The sequence below is a fragment of the Drosophila guanche genome, unplaced genomic scaffold (genome assembly GCF_900245975.1).
Source record: "Drosophila guanche unplaced genomic scaffold, DGUA_6, whole genome shotgun sequence".
Classification (NCBI taxonomy): Eukaryota; Metazoa; Arthropoda; class Insecta; order Diptera; family Drosophilidae; genus Drosophila; species Drosophila guanche.
The window spans coordinates 1,393,837-1,415,626 of record NW_022995748.1 but is presented as its reverse complement, the minus strand read 5'-3'; the positions used below and the strand labels follow the sequence as shown (position 1 = coordinate 1,415,626).

The 21,790-nt window shown below is 37.1% G+C and overlaps 4 protein-coding genes across 6 annotated transcripts; 3 read left to right on the top strand and 1 right to left on the bottom strand.

Annotated features, from left to right (window-relative positions):
• Positions 1-529: 529 nt before the first annotated feature.
• LOC117584011 lies at positions 530-7,319 on the bottom strand. 3 transcript variants are annotated; one of them, XM_034272743.1, is made up of 7 exons: positions 7,174-7,319; positions 6,293-6,512; positions 2,534-2,679; positions 1,753-1,963; positions 1,579-1,690; positions 1,098-1,480; positions 530-1,038 (listed from the first exon to the last, which is right to left on the bottom strand). In XM_034272743.1, the coding sequence occupies exons 2-7, from the start codon at positions 6,474-6,476 to the stop codon at positions 791-793; spliced, it is 1,284 nt and encodes a 427-aa protein (XP_034128634.1). In that variant the 5' UTR covers positions 6,477-6,512; positions 7,174-7,319; the 3' UTR covers positions 530-790. The 3 variants fall into 3 exon arrangements, with proteins under 3 accessions (XP_034128634.1, XP_034128633.1, XP_034128632.1); XM_034272742.1 differs by having other exon boundaries at positions 6,293-6,569; positions 7,174-7,310; XM_034272741.1 differs by lacking the exon at positions 7,174-7,319 and having other exon boundaries at positions 6,293-6,611.
• A 1,150-nt stretch (positions 7,320-8,469) lies between these two features.
• On the top strand, positions 8,470-10,557 carry LOC117584010 (mitochondrial chaperone BCS1). The gene is made up of 2 exons (XM_034272740.1): positions 8,470-8,489; positions 9,246-10,557. The coding sequence occupies exon 2, from the start codon at positions 9,251-9,253 to the stop codon at positions 10,535-10,537; it is 1,287 nt and encodes a 428-aa protein (XP_034128631.1). The 5' UTR covers positions 8,470-8,489; positions 9,246-9,250; the 3' UTR covers positions 10,538-10,557.
• Positions 10,558-11,646: 1,089 nt separating this feature from the next.
• On the top strand, positions 11,647-12,796 carry LOC117584012 (proteasome subunit alpha type-1). Its single transcript, XM_034272744.1, has 3 exons — positions 11,647-11,745; positions 11,815-12,453; positions 12,514-12,796. The coding sequence occupies exons 1-3, from the start codon at positions 11,743-11,745 to the stop codon at positions 12,721-12,723; spliced, it is 852 nt and encodes a 283-aa protein (XP_034128635.1). The 5' UTR covers positions 11,647-11,742; the 3' UTR covers positions 12,724-12,796.
• A 1,366-nt stretch (positions 12,797-14,162) lies between these two features.
• LOC117584494 (protein apterous) lies at positions 14,163-19,165 on the top strand. Its single transcript, XM_034273422.1, has 5 exons — positions 14,163-14,263; positions 15,911-16,218; positions 17,775-17,928; positions 18,694-18,885; positions 18,987-19,165. The coding sequence occupies exons 2-5, from the start codon at positions 15,972-15,974 to the stop codon at positions 19,117-19,119; spliced, it is 726 nt and encodes a 241-aa protein (XP_034129313.1). The 5' UTR covers positions 14,163-14,263; positions 15,911-15,971; the 3' UTR covers positions 19,120-19,165.
• Positions 19,166-21,790: the final 2,625 nt, after the last annotated feature.

Genomic DNA, 21,790 nt, shown 5'->3' with positions numbered 1-21,790 from the left:
GTAACAAAAACAAAAAATAGGGTAGGAAGCCTTGTTTCGTCATCCCATGGCTTCCGATGTACTCTTCCAAGCCTATGGCTCCGAAGACGAATTGCCTGAATTGGCACGAAGTTTTTGTTTTGATATTTATACAGCAATAATTTTAACAGACTATTTGTTGTTGGATTAATATATAACTCTGTTATTTTTTCATGGGGCCACAATACCATTGTATGCGTTTAACATGCGGTAGTGCTTTTATTTCATTTAAATTTTACCATTAACTTTAAAAAAATGGAAATTAGTTACGGCAGCTTTTTTTGTTGCTGTTGTATAGTCAGTTTGAACAGCAAAATTAAATTTACAATCATATCCAATAAATAAATCGTTAATCATTCCTAAATGATTTGTGTAAAAAATGCTAAAATTTGAGTACATTTAAATCAATTTGAACACCCAAACATAAACCTTATGAATTAATTTACAGAGTATGTATTCTACATAATTTGTTTATATTTGGTAACAAGTAGATGATCATTCTTATTTCACGATTCAATACATTGTATGTTATGAAAGTCTATTTACAGTTTAAAATTAGTGTACATCAAATTGTTTTCTAAAAATGCATATAAAGCTTGTATGATAGTAAAGGTCAAGGTAAAGGACTTATACATAAATGTATTTTATATGTTGATATTATACATACATATACCGGTATATGCATGATAATCATAACTTAGAGAATTCTTTTTATTTTCGCTTGATTGAATATGCTCTAAGTTCTAATAACATGACAATAACATTACAAGTTTCAGCTTTCCATAATTAATATTATAAATGCTAGAAATGTTAGTGATTTAACAGCTTTTCGTAAGCGAACATTTGATAGTACGCTTACTAAAATGAATATGCTTGATATATATAATAGACTTTTGGCTAATACTGGGTTAACTGTGCCATTGATACCGCCTATACTAGTTAATCCAAAAGTGCTGTTGCTTATATTCTCACTATCCAAAGAACTTCGATTGGCGTGTTGCATGGCAGCAGTTTTCTCTCCTGTGTATAACATAGTTTAAATTTTAGTGCGTGAATATACATTAGTAAATTAATATTACCTCTTAAAACATGCACCGAAATGCTAGCAGGACGGGCATTTGATGGAGCACAGGTGTAGTTACCAGCATGCCGAAAATTAACCTGTTTTATACTTAAAACACTCATGGAAGGAGTAAGAAGATATGACGACTGGTGAGGTTGTAAATATGGTGGATTCGGCGAAATGAAATTAGCTGAAGAGACTACGTTTTTGCTGTTCATGATGCCATTCATTGACTCCATTTGATCCGGAATGGGGATAATACGTGATTTGTTACCGGCAACCCCGGGTAAAACTCTAAAAATGTGCCCGTTTTGCACGCTACTTTTTCCATTTGCTTCCATCGATGTTACAACAAAACCGCCCTGTACATCATAGTTGATCATTTTGTTGTCATGATACCTAAATAAAATATATGGAAGAATGTTGTTAAATGATAATAGTTGTTGGTTGTCTTAAATCTGACACTATCTGTTCTGAGTATTAAAATGGTCTCTCACCAAAATACAAATGATGGATTTTCCGTTGCCCGCTTCAGTTTACACTCAAGTCGTAAAGTAGACGTTTCGTCAATGTGAAGCTCGGGTGCGCTTGATATTTCTGCTACCGCTTCTGTAAATATAAGTTATAATCAGTTTTTTATTGTTAACATACTTAAAGCTAACACTACTTACCGACTATTTTAAGTTCTATAAAAATTGACTGAGTTGGGTAAATTGACAATTGACATTCATAAAATCCACGATCCTCTTCTTTGACGGCTTTAATTCTCAGAGACCAGTGGCCCATATGCCTCGTATGCTCAACCAAAAACCGTTTATCACTACTATGTGTTGACAATCCAACCGTTAGTAGCTGGAAGTCTTTCCTGCGTATCCAAGAAACCTACAAAATAGTAATTTAATAATTATTTGATCCAACTCAATATGCAAAGGGCATCGAACAGCACTTTTATGGTTGGCCCCACAATTATTGTTCAAATAAATCAAATATTTACATGAGAAAATTTCACTGATTCGACAAATTGGGTTTCGATTGACTTCCAAAAGCTCAATACGAAATTTTTAAAGTAGCGATGAACGGAAATAAGCAAAATAAATATCACAGCTATGTCGCATGCTCGCATTGGAAGTATGCAAGAGCTCCTATCTATATATGCTGACACCAAGTCTCGAGCAGAGTACATTCAAGTTGTTCCCATTTGTCGCACAGTGTGATCTTTATACATATTTGAGTTTTATTTTTGGATCACAAGTATTGATTATGGTTTAAGTAGTATTAATTATTTATAACAAATGATTACTATTTAAGAAACCAGTATAAATTAATAGTTTAAAAATGCAGACATTGTACAAAACTAATTCATTACAAGTAGGTGGTTTCTTGAATTAACATAATAATGAATACTTATTATTTACAGTCGCTGGTATTTTTAGAAAGAAAAGTATGGCTTACCGTTGCTGGGGAATTAATTTTGACGACACAGGGTAAGATAGCCAGCCCTCCTTTCTGGGCAATTACCCTGGTGTTGTTTTTGGTGGTAAACTGACTCTGTATAGTATTCCCAAAGTGATTTTGAGAAGACGTAATTTTTCCAACATCTAAAAGATTTAAAATTTGTTTTAAAAACTGTTTTGAAAAACAGGCCAACAAAAAATGCATTACTACTCCTACTCTTTATTCGGCAAAGCATTTTCGAAAAGAGCAATTGACAACATTAACGTGAAGGGCTTCTTACGCGTCACAACTTTTATACCCGGCACTCAGTACTACATATGCACCTTAGCGGTGTTTTATCAGATTTAAAATTTTTTCTTCAACTGGCATCTACATCTACAACACTTCTCACACCAACACGCTCCGTTAGCTCGCCGCCCTTCCCCAGACCCACACACTGCAGACTGGTGGCAGAGGCAGAGGCAGCACACAAAAAAAATAAAACGAGAAGGGACGTGTGAGACGCTTCTTACGCGTCACAACTTTTTTACCCGACACTCTGCACCTTTGCGGTTATTTGTCAAATTTTAAATTTTTTCTTCATCTGTCATCTACATCTACAACACTTCTCACACCAACACGCTCCTTTAGCTCACCGCCCTTCCCTAGAACAACACACTGCAGACTCGAGGCAGAGGCAGCGCCCGCACACAAAAAAAAAAAAGCTGCGGGACGGGGTGGGTTAAAAGTAGGAAGAGGCATCGGCAGGGGGAGGGCAGAGGCAGGGGCCGAGTGAAGCAGAAGCAGAGTGTTAATGAGAGAATGTAAAAAGAGCACCAAAAGCTGCGGGGACAGCGTGGGTTTAGCCACTGGAAATTAATTTCTCCATTGTGGCTATAATAATGATCCAATCGGATCCCAATTTGGTGATCTGATAGATATGGCCATTCCCTACGGAATGGTGTTTTTAGTTTTCTTTTATCTTCAAAACTGTAGGTTTGGGAGGTTTTCGCCCTTTTGCGGGGGCGGCAGGGGGTGGGGCTCATTTTTTAAATACACTGGTTTCAGTGTGAGCATACAGCAGTCTGGAGCCAAAATTTGGTGGCTCTAGCTCTTATAGTCTTCGAGAACTATCCGACAAACAAGACGGACAGACGGACAGACAGACATGGCTCTATCGACTCAGCTATTGATGCTGATCAAGAATATATATACTTTATGGGGTCGGAAACGTTTCATTCTGTGCGTTACATACAACCGTTTTTCCCCACAAATACAATACAAATACAAGAGCATGCCACGCCCAAGGAGAAGCTGCTGCTATAGAAGCTGCGACGATCCGTGCTGGATCTGGCCTCAGATCCTTAGCAGCCACCAATTGCCATGGACTTCCTGCTGCGTGCCATGAAACATGTCAACGATGAGAGTTTCTTGACTGCGCTCCTGCCGCTGGGCATTGCAGCACTCGAGAAGATTACCCTGAAGCAGCTGCCTACAGTGAGATCTACAAATCAGTGATGGAGCGTTACGAGGGGAACGTTGAATGTGCTACAGCGGAGGAGCACACCGCTGCCGAGTATCCCAAGCAGTTGATACTCTCCAGTCTGCTGCCAAACGGCCCAAGCGGCTGGTGTGCAGCTGGCCAAGGCACTGCCCGAGTCCTGTTTCCGCATCGATCAGGTGGTCCAGTGTCTGAGGAACACAAAGAACCCACAGACCCAGCAGCATGCTCTACACTTTCTCACCCACTGCGCGGGTCTCTATCCGCAGCAGGTGCTGCACAAGATTGTGGAAATCTTCACATTTGTCGGCTCCACAGTGGCCAGGCACGACGATGCCTTCAGTCTGCACATCATCCACAATGTTGTGGAGTCCATTATACCCATTCTGCTGCTGAATACCGGACAAAGAGATCGACTGGTCATACCCGTGCTGAAGGTATTCGCAGACATCTGCACGGATGTGCCAGTGCACAGAAGGCTGTCGCTTTATGCGACGCTCTTTCGTGTCCTCGATCCCAAGGCGCATCTCTGGCAGTTCCTGTGTATCTGTTCCTGTGTGTCTTCGAGTCTCAAGTGCTGCTGGAATCGTTGCCGCACAAAGTGGCGCTGGATAAGTTGCGTCTGGACTTTGCACGCGAGCTGACGCTGATGTTCCAGGAGCCAAGTGTCGCCCTAGAGACATGCATACGCCTGTTGGACTACCTCGGCCAGCTGCCCGTAGACAAAAGCAATCCATCGGGAGCAAGTGGAGGCGGCTCCTCCTCCCTCTTGTCCACTGAGTAGCAACTCTTTGATGTCCGCACGCGTTCGTTCAAGCAGCTGAGGCACTACAAATATGTCATCATGGACTATCTGTCGGGCAGCTCCATCGAGTGGCAGGCAAAGATGAAGAGTGCCAATCCCGGTAATCTGCTGCCTCACTATCAAGCATTGATCCTGCAGACCCTTGCCTTTGTGGATGTCATCAGTCGTGCCCTGCAGGCAGCCTCGGGCAATTCCTCGCTGGAAAAGTACTGGCGTGTGCTGTCCAATCACGCGCAGGATGTGCTAGACAATGCCATTGGAATGCTGGCGCCGGAATACTTCCTCAATGTGATCAACGATCTGCTGGAGCATCCCCTGATCCAAGTTCGCATCAAGGTGCTCGAACCTATTTAGTCTTCGAGTACCGGGTATAAAAAAAGGAGGAACTTTGTGAGTCACTGACTAAGAATCGTCGCTACTTGTATACCCGATAGTCAGTCAGGTAGTTTAAGATTATAGAAAGTGCATTGTATTCAGTACTATTTACCGTACTATTAACCGCACAAACCATATATAAACTGAACAATTATCGTCTCGATAATATCCTCGAAATTTTACGCTATTAAAAAAGCTCAGTAGCTCAACATCTTCCTTGAAGGACATGCGATAGCAATTAAGTCATAGATCAGGAATATGTTTAAACTAGGTACACAGGTAGATCCTGTGTACTAAGGTGCTGTGTAGAGTCTCTGTGTGAACCCTTGTTTAAGAGTTTCACTCTTATCTATTAGCCAAGATCCAAGCTTATATCAATTTAGTTCCTTAAACATTTCGTAAAGAATTACAATCCCCTTATATATCCATCTCAGCCCGTTTTTGTAAGGCATCATCGGTCACTAACCAGAAATCTATGAGAGTTTAGCTACTTTTCATTCAAGTCTTCCAAGGTAACTTGCAGACGGATGTTATATACACTGATTTAAGGAAAGCATAAGACTCTGTAAGTCACTCCCGCCAAAAAGCTTGACCCATTTTTGGCTTGAGATGGATTTCTAGCAACCTTTCTTCTTGTTCCCAAAGAGTCCCGCTCAAGAGCCTTGAGTTAAATATAAAACATTTATGCCATTGTAAATAAGTTCATAGGTCATAAGTAACCTCTGGATAATGATAGAACTAAGTTCTAAGTTGCAGATGGTTGCAATTAAGGTGGGCACAAATTTTCGACGAATCATACGATAGCTGATCAAGGAATATCTGATCATCAAGAAACCTGTCGTGGTACACACACTTCTCTCTTATCCAACCAGAGCTTGTCACTCTCAATATCAGTAAAGTCCGTTAGTATTTGGCACACTAGCACTTGTCTACTAATTCTCAGTCAATGGAGCCTTTGTCTCGGAGCTACCTTTTGCCATATGTGCATGCATACATATGGTATTTAAGATTAGCAGCTCCGAAGTACGAATTTGTTCTATTTCGCGCCCGAAATATTAAATAAATACATTTTTAGGTTTAATATGTTTTGACATACCTGAAAATGTTGAGCTAAGCAGTAGGAAAAAACATGACAACTGCAAGTGCCATCTTTTCGGTTCCATTATTTCCAAATTAAAATCTTTGCGAATTCTAATTATATACCGTTTTATATTTTTTGTAACATTTTTGTCAGACACCAGTCTCAGATTAAACACTTGTACGTTTTTACATCCGCGCATATGTATATGCCCATTTTTAGGAAGGATAACTGTGTACTATATATGTACATCATTCATATGTACATACATATGTACGTCAATAAGTTTCTTACACTAATGAAATGCAGTATTGTTCCACTTGAAAACCTTTACCACCTCCATAACGTTTTTAATATGGAAGTGCACGCGTGAGGATGCATACATACATACATATGTTGTATCCTTTATTTATAGATGCATATGTATGAATTTATATGTACATGGGTCAACATATTCATATATACATACACACACTCTTTTTTTTATGTTTCGATAGTAACAAACTATAAATTTCATTAATGTTTACGTACATTAGATACCGTTATATTATTCTGTTAAAAGATTTATACGTACATACCCACATATGTACGAAATGTAAATATGTATATACGTATGTACATAAATAATATTTGCGTATTTTTGTATGATTTATATTCTACATACATATATTCTATATTAGAGCTACACAACTGGTTAGTAGCTATTTAGTAAAATTATTACACAATTATATTTGTATGTAGTTACATACATACATATGTAGGTACATATGTAAAATGTAGATATTTTCATTATAAACGGATCCTTAATGTGTCGTAAATACATGATTTTCATATGTTTGCTTTGTGTGTATATACACATTTTCAAAAAACTCGAAATATGTTTTAGTTTTTGTACATACGTATGCACATGCAAAAAAATAGCACAATTCTGATTAAAATTCACTTGATGGCTTTATAATGCATTGCCCGGCTTCCACAACTTTTTCTTTGAAATGTCAAACGGAGACTAAATTGACGTCGGAAATGAACACAAACATACAGACATTTGACTGTATGTACATATATTCTCCTTATAACTCACGCAATCGCATTATGTAGGTCTCTTAACGTAACAAGGGAACATTCAAACATGGCCATGCATCTGCATGTAGGCATGGGTGTGTGTGTATTTACATAAACGTTCCAAAATTCTCTTATTGACCAAAGCTCCCATCCCCAGCTATCCATATGTACATAGCGGCTAGGATATTATGATTTTTCACCGAGTGTCTGTGCATAAGTAATTTAATTTATTTTACAATAGAAGACGCGTACCGCGTTACAAATCAAGATAGGTATTGTTTCATTGGGCCTTAGGCGCAGCACCACAGCACAATTGCAGCATTCCGCTTCCAATTGTCCCTGTCCGTTGTGTGACTTTTTAAGTTATATTTTCATGAATATTGCGAAACTTAATAGTCACTTTGACCGACCGTTCCACTTTCTTCCTTACGGAGCCGGCTTGAAAAACTTCTTGACTAGGTTCTTGATCTCTAGGTTCCAGGTCTACTTTTTCGCTTTCGTACAGGTGTTTTTGTGGAGGTTCAAGCCATGGCGATTCTTCTTTCCAGCTTTCCTGCCTTTTCGTGACTTTTGCTTTGTTGAAGCGCTATTGGACTGAGGCGGTCGGCTAAGCTGGTAGAATTTGAGAAAGCCCTCTCTAGATCCCTAGATTCTTAGCCACTTCCTATAATGCTCCTATAATGCTATAATGATCAACACCTGCTTTTAATTCACAGAGATGCGGAGGCCTTGGCCTGCTCCTTGTCCAATATGAGTACTAGGCCATAATAGTTTTTTCTTTGTCTTGAATTGAGTATTTGCCTGCGGTAAAGCCACTAGTGATATACAAAATTTCCTATAGGTTTCTTTCCAATATCATCCAAAATTTTTTAAATGTACGTAAGAGAGTTGTGTCCGGAACACTATAACTCAACCGCAGTGAAAGCGGACCAAAAATGGTAAAATATCGTTTTCATTTCGCACCGTTCCTAATTGAAGCTATTTTGATATATATCGACATGATCTACATACGCAGAATCGATTATAGTCACTCGCTCGATTTTCCCTTCGGTTGGTATAAAAACAATAATACGGCTAATGTTATGAGTGTTGTGTTGATCTCCCACTCCAACTAATGCTATACTATCATAATGTTTATATTTGAGTATACTGAGTATGTTGACCTGAAAACATAGCTTGAATTCATATCAAAATTCGTATTCGAAAGAGTAATTATATAATTAACTTCATACAAATGGCTACAATATGTCCATACATATGTCTGTCTGTTCGTTCTGGAGAGCGCCTGTTTCCTCAGAGACTATAAGAGCTAGTTAAACCAAGTTTTTCATCCAGACTGCTACAATATCACACTGTTCGAAGTGTATTTTAAAATCTCACCCTTCCACCATCAAACAAGCCCGAACGCCGGTGTCATCCAAATGAAGATGACATAAACATCAGACTGATATGTTATTATAAATACATATCAATATGGGTCCGGAGAAGTTACCTTTTGAACGTTACATACATCGCCTCAAAGACAAATCTAATAAGCCCCTTTACCGGGTACCGGGAATATGTACATATGTAAAAATCAAATAGTGTTCGATATAGCCAAGTCGAATATCGTAGAAACTTTATGACTTACGCCAAAGTGAGGGCCTATTTTATTTGATGCAGCAGCTTTCCGAGCTAGTCCGAGCCAGAAGATTAATCCAAATCTATCAATTAATTAAAACGGTTGAAAGTAACTTAATACCTGACAATACAAAAAATCTCCATTATTTGGAAATCCAAGTTCTCAATCTTCTTCATTTGCCAAAGTCGGTACAATACAATTATTACATGTATACCTTTGTAAATATTTTAAACATAACTAGTATTAAAATTTTCTATGTATTTATTTAATTGTACACATTTTTCTTAGATGATATGGCCTTTACCGAACTTTTGTCAAGTTTATCAACAAATCCCTATTTTGGTGCTGGCTTCGGTTTGTTTGGAATCGGCGCTAGTGCTGCAATATTAAGGAAAGGCCTTCAAGGGGGAATAATACTCTTTCGTCGACATTTGATGATAACTTTAGAAGTTCCCTGCAGAGATAAATCATATCAGTGGCTATTAAAATGGATAACAATTAAAGGAGCCCGCAAAACTCAGCATTTAAGTGTAGAAACAAACTTTATCCAAAACGATAATGGCAAAATACTCACTAGCTATGACTTTATACCAAGTATTGGAAAACATATATTTAAATACAAAGGAAATTGGATTCAAGTGGAGCGGACTAGAGAGCAGCAAACATTAGACTTGCACATGGGAGTGCCCTGGGAATCGGTGACATTAACAGCATTTGGAAACAATAAACAAATTTATTCTGATATCTTGGATGAAGCCCGTTATTTGGCTTTAGAAGCAACCGATGGTAAAACTGTTCTGTATACGGCTATGGGCGCAGAATGGAGGCCGTTTGGTCATCCTCGACGACGTCGTCCTACGGGCTCAGTAGTATTAGATCGTGGAGTTTCTAAAAAGATTATTGATGATTGCAATGACTTCATTCAAAGTTCTTTGTGGTATACTCAACGTGGGATTCCCTATAGACGTGGATACTTACTTTATGGACCCCCAGGTTGCGGAAAATCCAGTTTCATAACTGCTTTGGCAGGAGAATTAGAATATAGCGTTTGTTTGCTGAATTTATCAGAAAGAGGCCTTACCGATGATCGACTTAACCATCTTATGAATGTAGCACCAGAACAATCCATAATTTTGCTTGAAGATATTGATGCTGCATTCGCTTCCCGGGAGACAACATTGCAACAAAAATCTGCATACGATGGCATTAACCGAATAACATTTAGTGGATTGTTAAACTGTTTGGATGGGGTTGGTTCTACCGAAGCTAGAATTGTTTTTATGACAACTAATTATTTAGATCGCTTAGATCCCGCACTAATACGGCCTGGCAGAATTGATTTAAAGGAATTTATAGGCCATTGTACTCAATATCAACTAGAAGAAATGTTTAAAAACTTTTTCGAGAACGCTGAAGGCATAACCTCTGTAGAATTTGCGCAGCGCGTTAAATCTTTTTGCCGTCCCGTAAGTCCAGCTCAGATTCAAGGTTTTTTTATGAAACATAAATTATCTTCGCCAGAAACTGTTATTAATTGTATTGAAGATATTTGGGAAAATTCTGTAAGCATTAATAAATAAACTAATTTTTGTAACGACAACCAAATACATAGTATTATTGTACCTGTTTATTGATTATAATTGTTATTAAAAAAACTTCATAACAATTCTTCTGCTTCCAGCCAAAAAAACTTTTTAAAGATTTAAAGCTGTAAAATGTTTAATGATATTTTCTCTCGATGTCAACTTTTTTTTTTCTCAGTAGTAGTACTTCTTCATTTTAATATACTTTGACTTGGGGTTAAATTTTTAAACAAATATGCTAAAACTCAAAATAAGTCTAGACAAATTCTATTAAACGGAGGATTGGCCAATTAATTCCAGCTCTACGGTTTATTTACAACAAATTAATACACCTTTGCAAAGAACATATAGACAATTGAGAAGCTTTTTCCTGAGTTTTTAAAAACAAAAATGTTACAAAATACCGCAGGAAAGGTAAAAGTTTTGAATTTCAAAGTTTAATCCTAGTTCTCAGATGCGCTACATATTCTGTCGACAAAAAATTCCATATGTTTCGCTTCCCAGTATGACCGAATTGGGCAAAAGATATACTGCATAGACAATATGCGGACTCTACTTGCAAGTACACTCTACGTTTGCCTTTTTTCTGCTTGCATACAAAATAAAATCTGATAAAAATTCAAATGTCGTGTGAAAGCAATGTGGAGATTGAAAGACAAGAATGCAGGGATTCCGTTCCAGCGGGATATAAATGGTAGACGATAGAACTATGGTATTTTCCAATATGGAAAAACACCGTCCGTTGTTTTTGATTACTCAATAGCTAGCTGCTAAATGTTATAATATTTTTCGCAAAATGCCACAGAACAATATAATGTTGCTTTTGTTTTTATGATGGCTATAAAAGCCTTTTAAATATTGTAAGTATTAGGAAGTTTATCATTCAATTCTAAAACATAATTGTTTCTTACCGTGCTTGTTTACATTTCTCACAGTTTTTTCTTTTAATATTTATATATTTTTGAATAGCTGGGTAAACGCAGAAGAGCTCTTCTGTGTTACTTATTCACCCGATCCAAATTGACTTTAAACTCTACTGTGACGAACAAATATGAATGTTCCATTCCATTGTTTTAAAATTATCGATTATTTCTGCTAACTATTTTCGTTAATACTTATTGGTTTTTTGCCATATCTATCTTTTCAAAATATTACTTGTCATTGTATTACTTGCCTGCAGTACCGAGAATATTCTGAAAATTATGGTAAGTTGAACCTTGTAGTGTTTTGGCAATGTACTTTACAGAGACTTAAAATAATATTTTTCCTTTTAGTTTCGAAACCAGTATGATAGTGATGTTACAGTATGGAGTCCGCAAGGGCGATTGCACCAAGTCGAGTACGCAATGGAAGCTGTTAAACTTGGAACGGCAACTGTTGGTTTAAAAAATCAAGATATTGCTGTTTTGGTTGCTCTTTCTAAACCATCATCGGAGCTGTCAGCTTCTCAGCGTAAGATTATCCCAATTGATGATCACTTGGGAATATCGATCGCTGGCATAACTGCTGATGCTCGTGTGATAAGCCGGTACTTGCGATCTGAGTGCCTAAGTTACAAGCATTCTTACGGCTCGGCTTATCCTGTATCCCGATTGATAACAAATCTTGGTAATAAGATGCAAACGACTACACAACGGTACGATCGACGTCCGTACGGAGTGGGTCTGCTTGTTGGAGGCTATGATGAAAAGGGGCCTCATATATACCAAGTTACACCGTCTGCAACTTTTTATAATTGCAAAGCTAACTCTATTGGGTCTCGTTCACAAAGTGCACGTACATATTTGGAGAGGAATCTAGACAAATTCTTAAACTGTCCTAATGATGAAATGATATGCCACGGAATACAGGCGATTCTTGGCTCCTTGCCTACAGATGAATTTCAAAGTAAAAATGGGGTGGCATCTCAATTGGTATTTTTCTTGTAAATGATTATATTTTATAGTATTGATAATTATTGACAATTTTTACAGAATATCACAATTGCCATTGTCGGAAAAGATCAGCCGTTTAAAATTCTGAACGAAATAGAAACCGAGAAATATGTGGCCATGGCTAAGGAGAAAGGTGCTCCCGCTGAACCATCTAGGTCAGATGATGAAGAGGCAAGCACATCGAGACCAGATCAACCAGACTCTGGACCAAGGGACCCAGAAGTAGCTGTCGCAACGGAGGAACTATAAAATGTGAATTTTGAGAGCGTATGTCTATCGAAAATTTAATAAACGTCGGTGAATGAATTAAAAAAAATCAATAGATAATTTAAAACCCTATTTGGGTTATTGATTTAGGTATTTTGGTTTGTGAGAGGCCGAAAAAAAAGTAACACTACGAATTTCTGTGGCGTCGCTGAAATTGTTTGGCGAATTTGCTTGCCTGCCGGTGTTTTCCATTCTCAAGGCCAGTTTTCTGAGGCGATATATTTCGCTCGTTCGAAATGGGAGTATAGCATCGTCTTTCTGGAATTGTTTCTTCTGATCTGAGTACTCAACTGCGAAAAGTTGTCTGAAAAGTTTTCTGCCGAAAAAAACCGGATGATTTCTTATCGTTTCAATAGGAAGATCAACCCTGATTCGGTCGACCGAGAAATTAGCGCATCTGAGTACTGGGGATGAAGCAGCTATAATATAGTATAGTTGCTTCATGTTACTGGGCTGAACAAAGAAATAAAGTTTCCAGTGGACCTAAAAGGGATCGTGAAGTTTATGAGGGTCAACAAGACTAGATTGTTCAGTTGAGTACACGCAGTGCAAAAACTAAAATAAGGCTAACAGCGCTAATTGTGCTCCTAAGAAGACACAAGAAAATAAATCACATCGACGAAAACATGTGCCATATGAAAGTTGGATCTGCTTGACAGAATCCTATTATGTATTTAAGAAACTGGAACAAATTTCTTAAGTTTGGAACTCATGAAAAATTATGAAAGCCACAGTACACTATTCCAAATGAATTCTCACATTCACCGATAGCTGGAAGCACTAGAAACAGTTTATTCACACTGGCCACCATCCATCTGGGATGTTCCTAATCTGCACGTTTCTATGCTATATTTATCCCATAATTTTCAAATTTAATTCATTTCATCGGCATTCACAACGAAAAAATTAAATTCACTGCGAAAATGTAAGCCATGACTGACAGGAAAACGTAAAACAACAATAAAACGCCTAAATTCAGTGTCAGCAAGAGAAGAACATAACTTAAAAACATTAAATACAAATGAAAGAAGGATCAGAAAATGCCGCTGGGAAGGTAAATGGATACATTTTTTATTGTCACACAATAATATTTAGATTACACAATATTGCAGAATTGTTGCAGAATGCATGATGGCTTTAAAAGCCTTTTTCAATTATTCAGAGTCTGAGTTTTAAACTCCCAAGAATTCTCAGATATCCCATCCAAAATCTCCCTCTCGTCAATGTTGGCCTTATTTTCATTATTAATTTACAGGAAAATTATTATCTCGTGCAAATAAGCTTCCCAGGTAAGCCTAAATTGTAAGCATCTGATTTTCAATGATGGTGGATGATGGCAGTGTGAACCAGTGTTTCACAATATTCCATCCGCTCCACCGGGATATCCACAGTGTGCAGAGACTATAATGTACTGTCTCAAATGTACCCATATCGATAGTATCGATGCCTTGCATCGCTAATGTGGGTTGCATTTTTAACCAAAACAAAATTTTAAACGTTTAGAAATTGATTTAATAAAAATGTGAGTTAAACTTAATCTAAAGCTTTTATTTGCGATTGCGTTTTTGTAGTTACCCCCTTACAAACTTACAAACATTCATCGATTTGTGTTACATTTAATATCTTAATATTGTCTAACGCAGCGGTAAAATACTTACACATATCTATACATGTATGTTTGTACATACATACATACATATGGAAATATGTAAACTTAATTGCATAGTATATTTTGTGTCGGACGTATACAGCGTTTGTCAAAATATAATATTTCAAATTTCAAAGATATGAATATGAATTGAGCTGTCATTATGTGATTAAAGCATTCCTTCGATGTTAATATACTTAGGATATGAATAAACATGTAAATATCTTATTGGGAGTCGAATATAACCTATTTAAAAAAATTCAAATTAACCCATGCCACATGCAATTTTTGACAATACTCTCACCTTTTAATTTGAAGTGATTGTGTTAGATATTCATTTTAATGTTTTTATTTTAATTTTAAGACATATTTTGATGCTGCTAACGAATTTAAAACATTTTATAAATCGATTGCATTAATATAGTCATCCGTCAATTATATGCAGAAAAAACTGCATTAGTTCCCTCGAAAAAGTTCACTGAAAGTGTTAATCATATCTGAACCAATCGTTAATTCATTAAATAAAGACAAGGAGGAACGGTGTGAGTTGCGTTCAAAAGAGACTCTACTTTTATACCTGGTACTCAGTCAGTATATACATACACATGCACATATGTACTCGCATACATAACTATGTGTTTTTGCATGTAACCTTATAATTGTTTCGAAGTTTACATTTTTTTTTCATCTGAAATCTACATCACTTATCACACCAACACGCTCTTTTAGCTCTCCTTTTCCGCCAGAGCCGAACACTCCTCGAGGCAGAGTGTGCGAGCGAGAGAGAATGCAAGAAGGCCAGAATAAACACAGTAGCTGGGGCTAGCCCAAGCAAAAAAAATGTTCTGGCTATTATTATGATCCAATCTGAACCTAATTCGGGGATCGTTTCACGTGTCTTCAAAATTGTGGATCTAACAGATCGTTCTTGGTGCTTGTAACAAACTTTATTCAGTGTGATATCAGATCAGTCTGCAAACGGAAAGGTTGCCTTCTGTGCGTTACATCAATCTTGTACTTTCAGTATCAATATCCGAGTCGAGACAGCTGTGTCTGTCTGTTCGTTCGTCTGTCCGTTCTCAAAAACTATAAGAGCCACAGTCCCAAATGTTTGTGTTAAGACTCTTGTGATATCTGAATCACTGAATCATTGATCCTTGATCCTTGTCCTTGATTGCATTCTCGGCGCATAGGATACACCTTGAAGACTATTTTTGCCTCATGCATGGAGATTGGGATTCCCAATTGGGTTATTTAATTGGAAAACTGTTCCGATCGGATAATTATTACAGTCAGATTGCGGTAAACGAGGTCCAGGCGTGAACGACTTGTTTTCTGTCTGGATCTCGGTATATCTCTATTTTCCACGTCATGTTAGGATTAGCCTTTAACTGCGTTCAAACCGGCAGGCACCACCTCTAATCCTATGCCTTTTACTTAGTTTCCCGATGGATAGGTAATACTATTTATATAGACAGCATTTATTTAATAAATATATATTTTTTTCTTACATATTTGCAGGTTAAAACTTTAAAGAGGACGTATGACCCTAGCAATATAAGTCAAAAAAGTACTTTTTGCAATGAATGCATCGTTCCATTCATTTAGAGATTTACTAGTGGCACATCCCCAAGATTCCTCAAGTCCGGAAAGTTTTGCTCCCGTAGTTATTGGTTATAGAAATACTGCCAACAATAAGGATATTGTCGAGACCAGCTCAAATATTTCTTCTTCTCATTTATCGTTCATGGACGAATCTTCAAACGATTTTAATAATCATCAGTTAATTCATCCTAACTCTCTAATTAAAGTGTGTGGTGGTTGTGGAGGTAAGATATTAAATTAATCAAATAAGTTGAGCTTTAATTTGTTCGGATAGACACAAACTTTAACTTTGTTTCTTAATATCTTCTTTAAACTGGACTGTTCATGGTAAATCGTTTAAATATGGTTTCAGATTACTTAAGCGTTTTTGTAAACAAGGTTGAAGATATATCAGTTTCCAAATATTGTATAGAATATATTAATACTTATAATAATAATTCTTTTAACAAGCTATAAAATAATTATTTTATAATAACACTGCGTAGTGACTTAGTACGAGGCGAAAACTATTCTGTGAATCCACTCCATTGGCGAGTTAACGTTCGCGGTTAACACTATTTATATAATTTGCAACAACTTTTGCAATTCGTTTGAAATTGGCATAATTGAGCCCATTTTAATTTAATAATTGCATTTTTTGCATTTGCCGCTGTGTTGTAAACTATTTTTTTTGCTCCGTACATTCTATTGAACATACGAATGGTCCTTATCTGTGCCTTTTAGAAGACTGTTCAATAGTTCTGGTGCACAGTGGTTGGGCTTGTACAAATCTAGTGGCAAACAAAACTTCCAGGAGATATAACATTACAATTATCTTTTGAGAAGGAATAACGTTGATGATATTTTTGTAAATTAATAAGAAAAACAAATAAAGGCAAATATAGATTTGATTGATTTTATTGTTTTTTTCTAAAAAGTTATATACAGTATTAAAAAGGGTTTTCTTTTTTGTAGATGATCATTTTATTTGAGCAGCAATAAAAGGAATCTTAGCTTAGGAGAAATCTGTTTATCAAATAGCTATTTGTAATAATACCTGACACCTTGAGCTGCCTTCTGAAAATTTTAATGACTGCAGCTTCTTAGGACAACCCTCCTTCTGCAATGTATAATTGATTATACTCATAAACTAAAACTTTGTGAACTGAATGGTGTCAAGTGCATACTTTCCAAATTTGTCCACATTATGTTATAATGCATTATAGGCGCAGCAATATTGAGCTCCTGATTATAATATTTTCATTCAGACCTTGCAGTATTGCCGTAATTTGAAGTGCCACTTCCTCCTCTTCTAGGAACGAAAATCTGTGATTTCCACAATTTTGAAAATCGCATAATGGGCATATCTATGTATCAGATCAATGAATTAAAGTATAATTGGATAATTTGTATGCCATAATTAAGAAATTCAATTACAGTGACTACAACCAATTTGTCCAGCATTTCGTTGTATGCTTGTTTGTTCTTTCTCATTCTCTTTCTCATTTCTCTCTGCCTCGTGCAGTGTGCGGCCTTGGTGTAGGTGGGAGATGTAGATTACAGAAGTATACAAAATGTAAAATATAAAATTCGAATCGCCCAAGTATCGATGGTTTTCCTGTTTCCTTTTAAAAACGGAAAATGCTAAGAAATATATATTTTAGGTCCTCCGCAATACAAATAGAGCTGCGCTCGTAGCTAATTATGTCTATAAAACTCTATATGTGTAAAAATATTCCAATTATTTAATAAGATATCACACAATTATACTAATGCTTGGTTTTTTATTTTTTATTTATAGATAAAATAAGTGATAGATATCTTTTATATGCGTTAGACAGATATTGGCACAATGGTTGCCTGAAATGTCATTGTTGTGGAGCCATGTTAGCCGAGGTCGGTTCCAGCTGTTTTACTCGAAGAGGTTTGATACTCTGTAAAAAAGACTATTCCAGGTAACACAATCATTAACGTAACAAAATAAAACATATTTTCTTATTTTTGTAACAGGTATTCTTCTTTTTTTTGCGGATTAAGTGAAAGGCTTATCAGCGTGTAGAGAAATATTTGAAAATGTACACAAGCGATTATTTGTTGTGGGACGAATTGCGAGCGCAACAGACTTGGAATGGAGAAGTACTTAGAAAGAAAATTGTATATCTGTTATCTATCGTCTTATACAGAATCGGACAGTGAAGGATAAATATGTGTGTTTCATCCACAATTTAAAGAAAAAACCTAGGACGCAGAATCATACAGAATTATGCTATCTACCAGATTGCCAAGTCTGTTTAAGAATATTATTATAAAAATTAAGAACAAATTAATTTGCAGTGGCTGCGGCACAACATTCCACTTGGTACTCACTTTCCCTCTCTGTGTCAAACTTGGGCTAATCGAATTGTGCCCGCGACTATACGTTGTGCTGCCTTTTCTGCAGTCAGTTGATCGTGGATATCCAGAGTGTCGATTTCCCGTAAGGTTTCGAGACCTTTGAAAGGTTGGCCTTAGCGCCCGTGATCAGAGCATTAGTATTAGATTCGCTTTTTTATAGCAGCTTCAAGTAGCAACAAGCATCTAGCTGCAAAGTGACAATCTTCTGCAATCATTGGAAAACAATTGCAATTACCGATAGTACTCTGAAATTACAACTACTACAACATCTTAAATTATATATATATATATATATATAAATATATAAATGTTATTTATTTTTACAGTATGTTCGGATGCTCTGGAGTATGTTCCGGATGTGGCGAAACTATTCCCCCAAGTGAATTGGTGGCAAAGGCTCTTACTGGAATAAATAATATTGACATACAAAGTCAACCAAAACAAATAATTAACTGTGTATTTCATCTAAGGTGCTTTAGTTGTGCTAAGTGTGGATCAAGTCTACGTCCTGGGGATAGGTATGCTCCTCACAGTTCATTATTTCTGCTATAAAAATATCTTAATATTGAAAATGAATAATATTTGATAATACAATTTACTTTTGTATTACTTTTTTTAGGTACACTATGCTAGGAGCAAGCTTGGTGTGTGAACAGGATTGGCATAAATTGCTCAAAAGCCCAGCAAATCCGAATGGTACGCTTGCACAAAGAAAAGGAAAAGTTGGAAGACCCAGAAGAGCCAAGGATTAATAATATTAAATTTCTTGTATCAAATAAACTTTTATTTTAGAAAACAGTTAATTTTATAGATTATCTTTAAAAATTCAATTAAATCAAAATGTAATAATCCAAGTTCCCTTATCCCACTCCTTATATGGAAATATATATAATTATTTTTGTATGCAGCTCTAGAATTTTAGGGTTAACTAAATTGCCGACAATATTATTTTGCGATTCTAATAAGTATTTCTCAAAACGGCATAGCCATTTACAACGCAACCTATCAACGTTTCAAAATTGCATAAAATATTGTTTTTATATCCTGTACTCGAGGAGTAAATAGGATAAATTAGATTTGCGGTCGGAGCATCAACAGATGAGTCGATATAGCTTTGTTTGTTTGTCTGTCTTGTTTGCCGGCTAGTTCTCAGACACTAAGAGCTAGAGTCTCACTGTACCCGTACCACCTGTACGCCCTCAAAAAGGTACGCAAAAATCTGTGATATCCATACAAACATATGTGCCGAGTGCCGGGTATACAATTTGTGACGAGTTCGAACGAGCTAAATTAAAATGGAAAGAGAGCCAATTTTCAGCCGGAAACATCAGCAGCTGTTTTTAGTCGATTTGAAGCTTCTTCTTCCACAGTGTCACTTATGTCCTGAGCGATATTTGGGTACCTAAAAAGTTCTAGCGGGGTGCCATGAAACCGCACTACTTGCCTCTACTTGCTGACACCAAAATGGTTGATTCTTGTGGTGGTTCATTGTCACAATAGATCACCTCCGAGTCTCTGGAGAATTGGTCAGCGTTCCTATAGAGGAGAAAAGGAGAACTAATAGGCAGCTGGATTTAACTGAAAAACAAATAGGAAAAGGGAAACTAGCAAGTTATTTTTTCATTTAAATAATTGATTTCTAATGCAGTTGTTTATAATTTATATATTTATAATTGATTCCTATACTTTCTATGACACATACCTAAAAAGGGTTTAACAGTGGTGCACTCTTGTAGGTATATACTTATGTATATATGAATGTGTTTCGCAACTTTAGTCAGAATTACTGTCACTGTACTGTTTTACTGTCATTTTTCCTGCCTGCAATGCTGGCACTGTTACACGCACCGGCGACGGCTAGCAATTGTAGATCTCTGATTTTCACAAAACATTTTTCCACGTGAGCATAATGAATTGCAATTAGTTGGGCGCCAGTACTTTTAGGAATCGACAACGCAAGAAATATTTCTTTATGTCAATTATATTATGAATATAATTCTGGACGTTGATATGCAATGACTGCACCATCAAGTGGCCCATGCGACACCAAGCCAAAGCCTGTTACGCGCGGAACCTAGCAGAACGCAGCCCTCCTCCCGCCCAACCGACCGAGGGGCGCTGCCGCATGACGCGCGGCGCGATTAACCGAACCGGTCGCGAGCATGCAGGAAAGATAGATGTTAGGCTAATATTCGAGGAAAATTAGATCTAATCATAACTAGACTAAGCTAAGCAAGCAGAAATTACCAAAATCAGAGACAAGACAAAACTAAAATGAAACTAACTACGGGAGAGGTAGGCTAGTACAAGAGATTTAAGAAGAGGAAGGGAGTTAGTTGAGGATATAATGTGGTAGAGGGAATTATAATCCGAGCATAAAACCCTAAAGGGTTCGTGTGAGGCATAATTCGATCTACATAGTGGAAGGAACAAAGGAATAAAGTTTCTAGTGGGTCTAATGGGAATCGTAAAGTTTATGCGGCTCAGCAAGTCAGGGCTGTCTATATCCCCCTTGATCAAGTTGTGCATAAAAATTACACCAAGCTTTTTTCTACGACTAACTAAGGATGGAAGATTTATTAAGAGAAGTCTACTACGGTAGGATGGCAGTCTCACAGTTGCATCCCAGTTGAGGCCCCGTAGGGCAAATAATAAAAAGTTTTTCTGTACTGATTCAATACGGTCCTGATGTATGTTGTACTGAGGGCACCATACACATGAGCCGTATTCTAAAATCGGACGAACAAGCGAGATATAGAGAGTCTTCGTTATATAGGGGTCCTCAAATTCCTTTGACCACCTCTTTATAAACCCAAGCACACCCATGGCTTTATTTACCATGGTAGAAATGTGTTCAGAAAACTTTAACTTTGGGTCTAGTTTAACACCTAGATCATCAACCAATGTAATTCTCTCAAGAGAACTACCGCAGAGGGTGTAAGGAGCCAGGAAGGGGCTGGAGCGACAAAAAGTCATAACATTGCACTTCGAGGCATTAAGTTGTAACATATTTGCACAGCACCATGACTGAAAGCTATTGAGATCAGATTGCAAACGAGAGTGAAATGAAATGTCCTTATACTGGACACAGAGCTTAACATCATCCGCATACATAAGTACTCGAGAATTTGTTAATACAGAAGGCAGGTCATTAATAAAGAGTGTGAAAAGTAAGGGGCCTAAATGGCTACCCTGTGGTACTCCAGAAGTAACCATAACAGGTAAAGATACGGAGTTTTTGAAAAGGACCCTTTGAGACCTATAACACAGGTAGCTAGAAATCCATCTCAACAGATTGGGCGGAAACCCTAGAAGGTTGAGCTTTTGTGCAAGAAGAGAATGGTTTACGGAATCGAATGCCTTACTGAAGTCAGTGTAAATAACATCCGTCTGCAAGTTACTTTGGAAGCCTTTAATTACAAA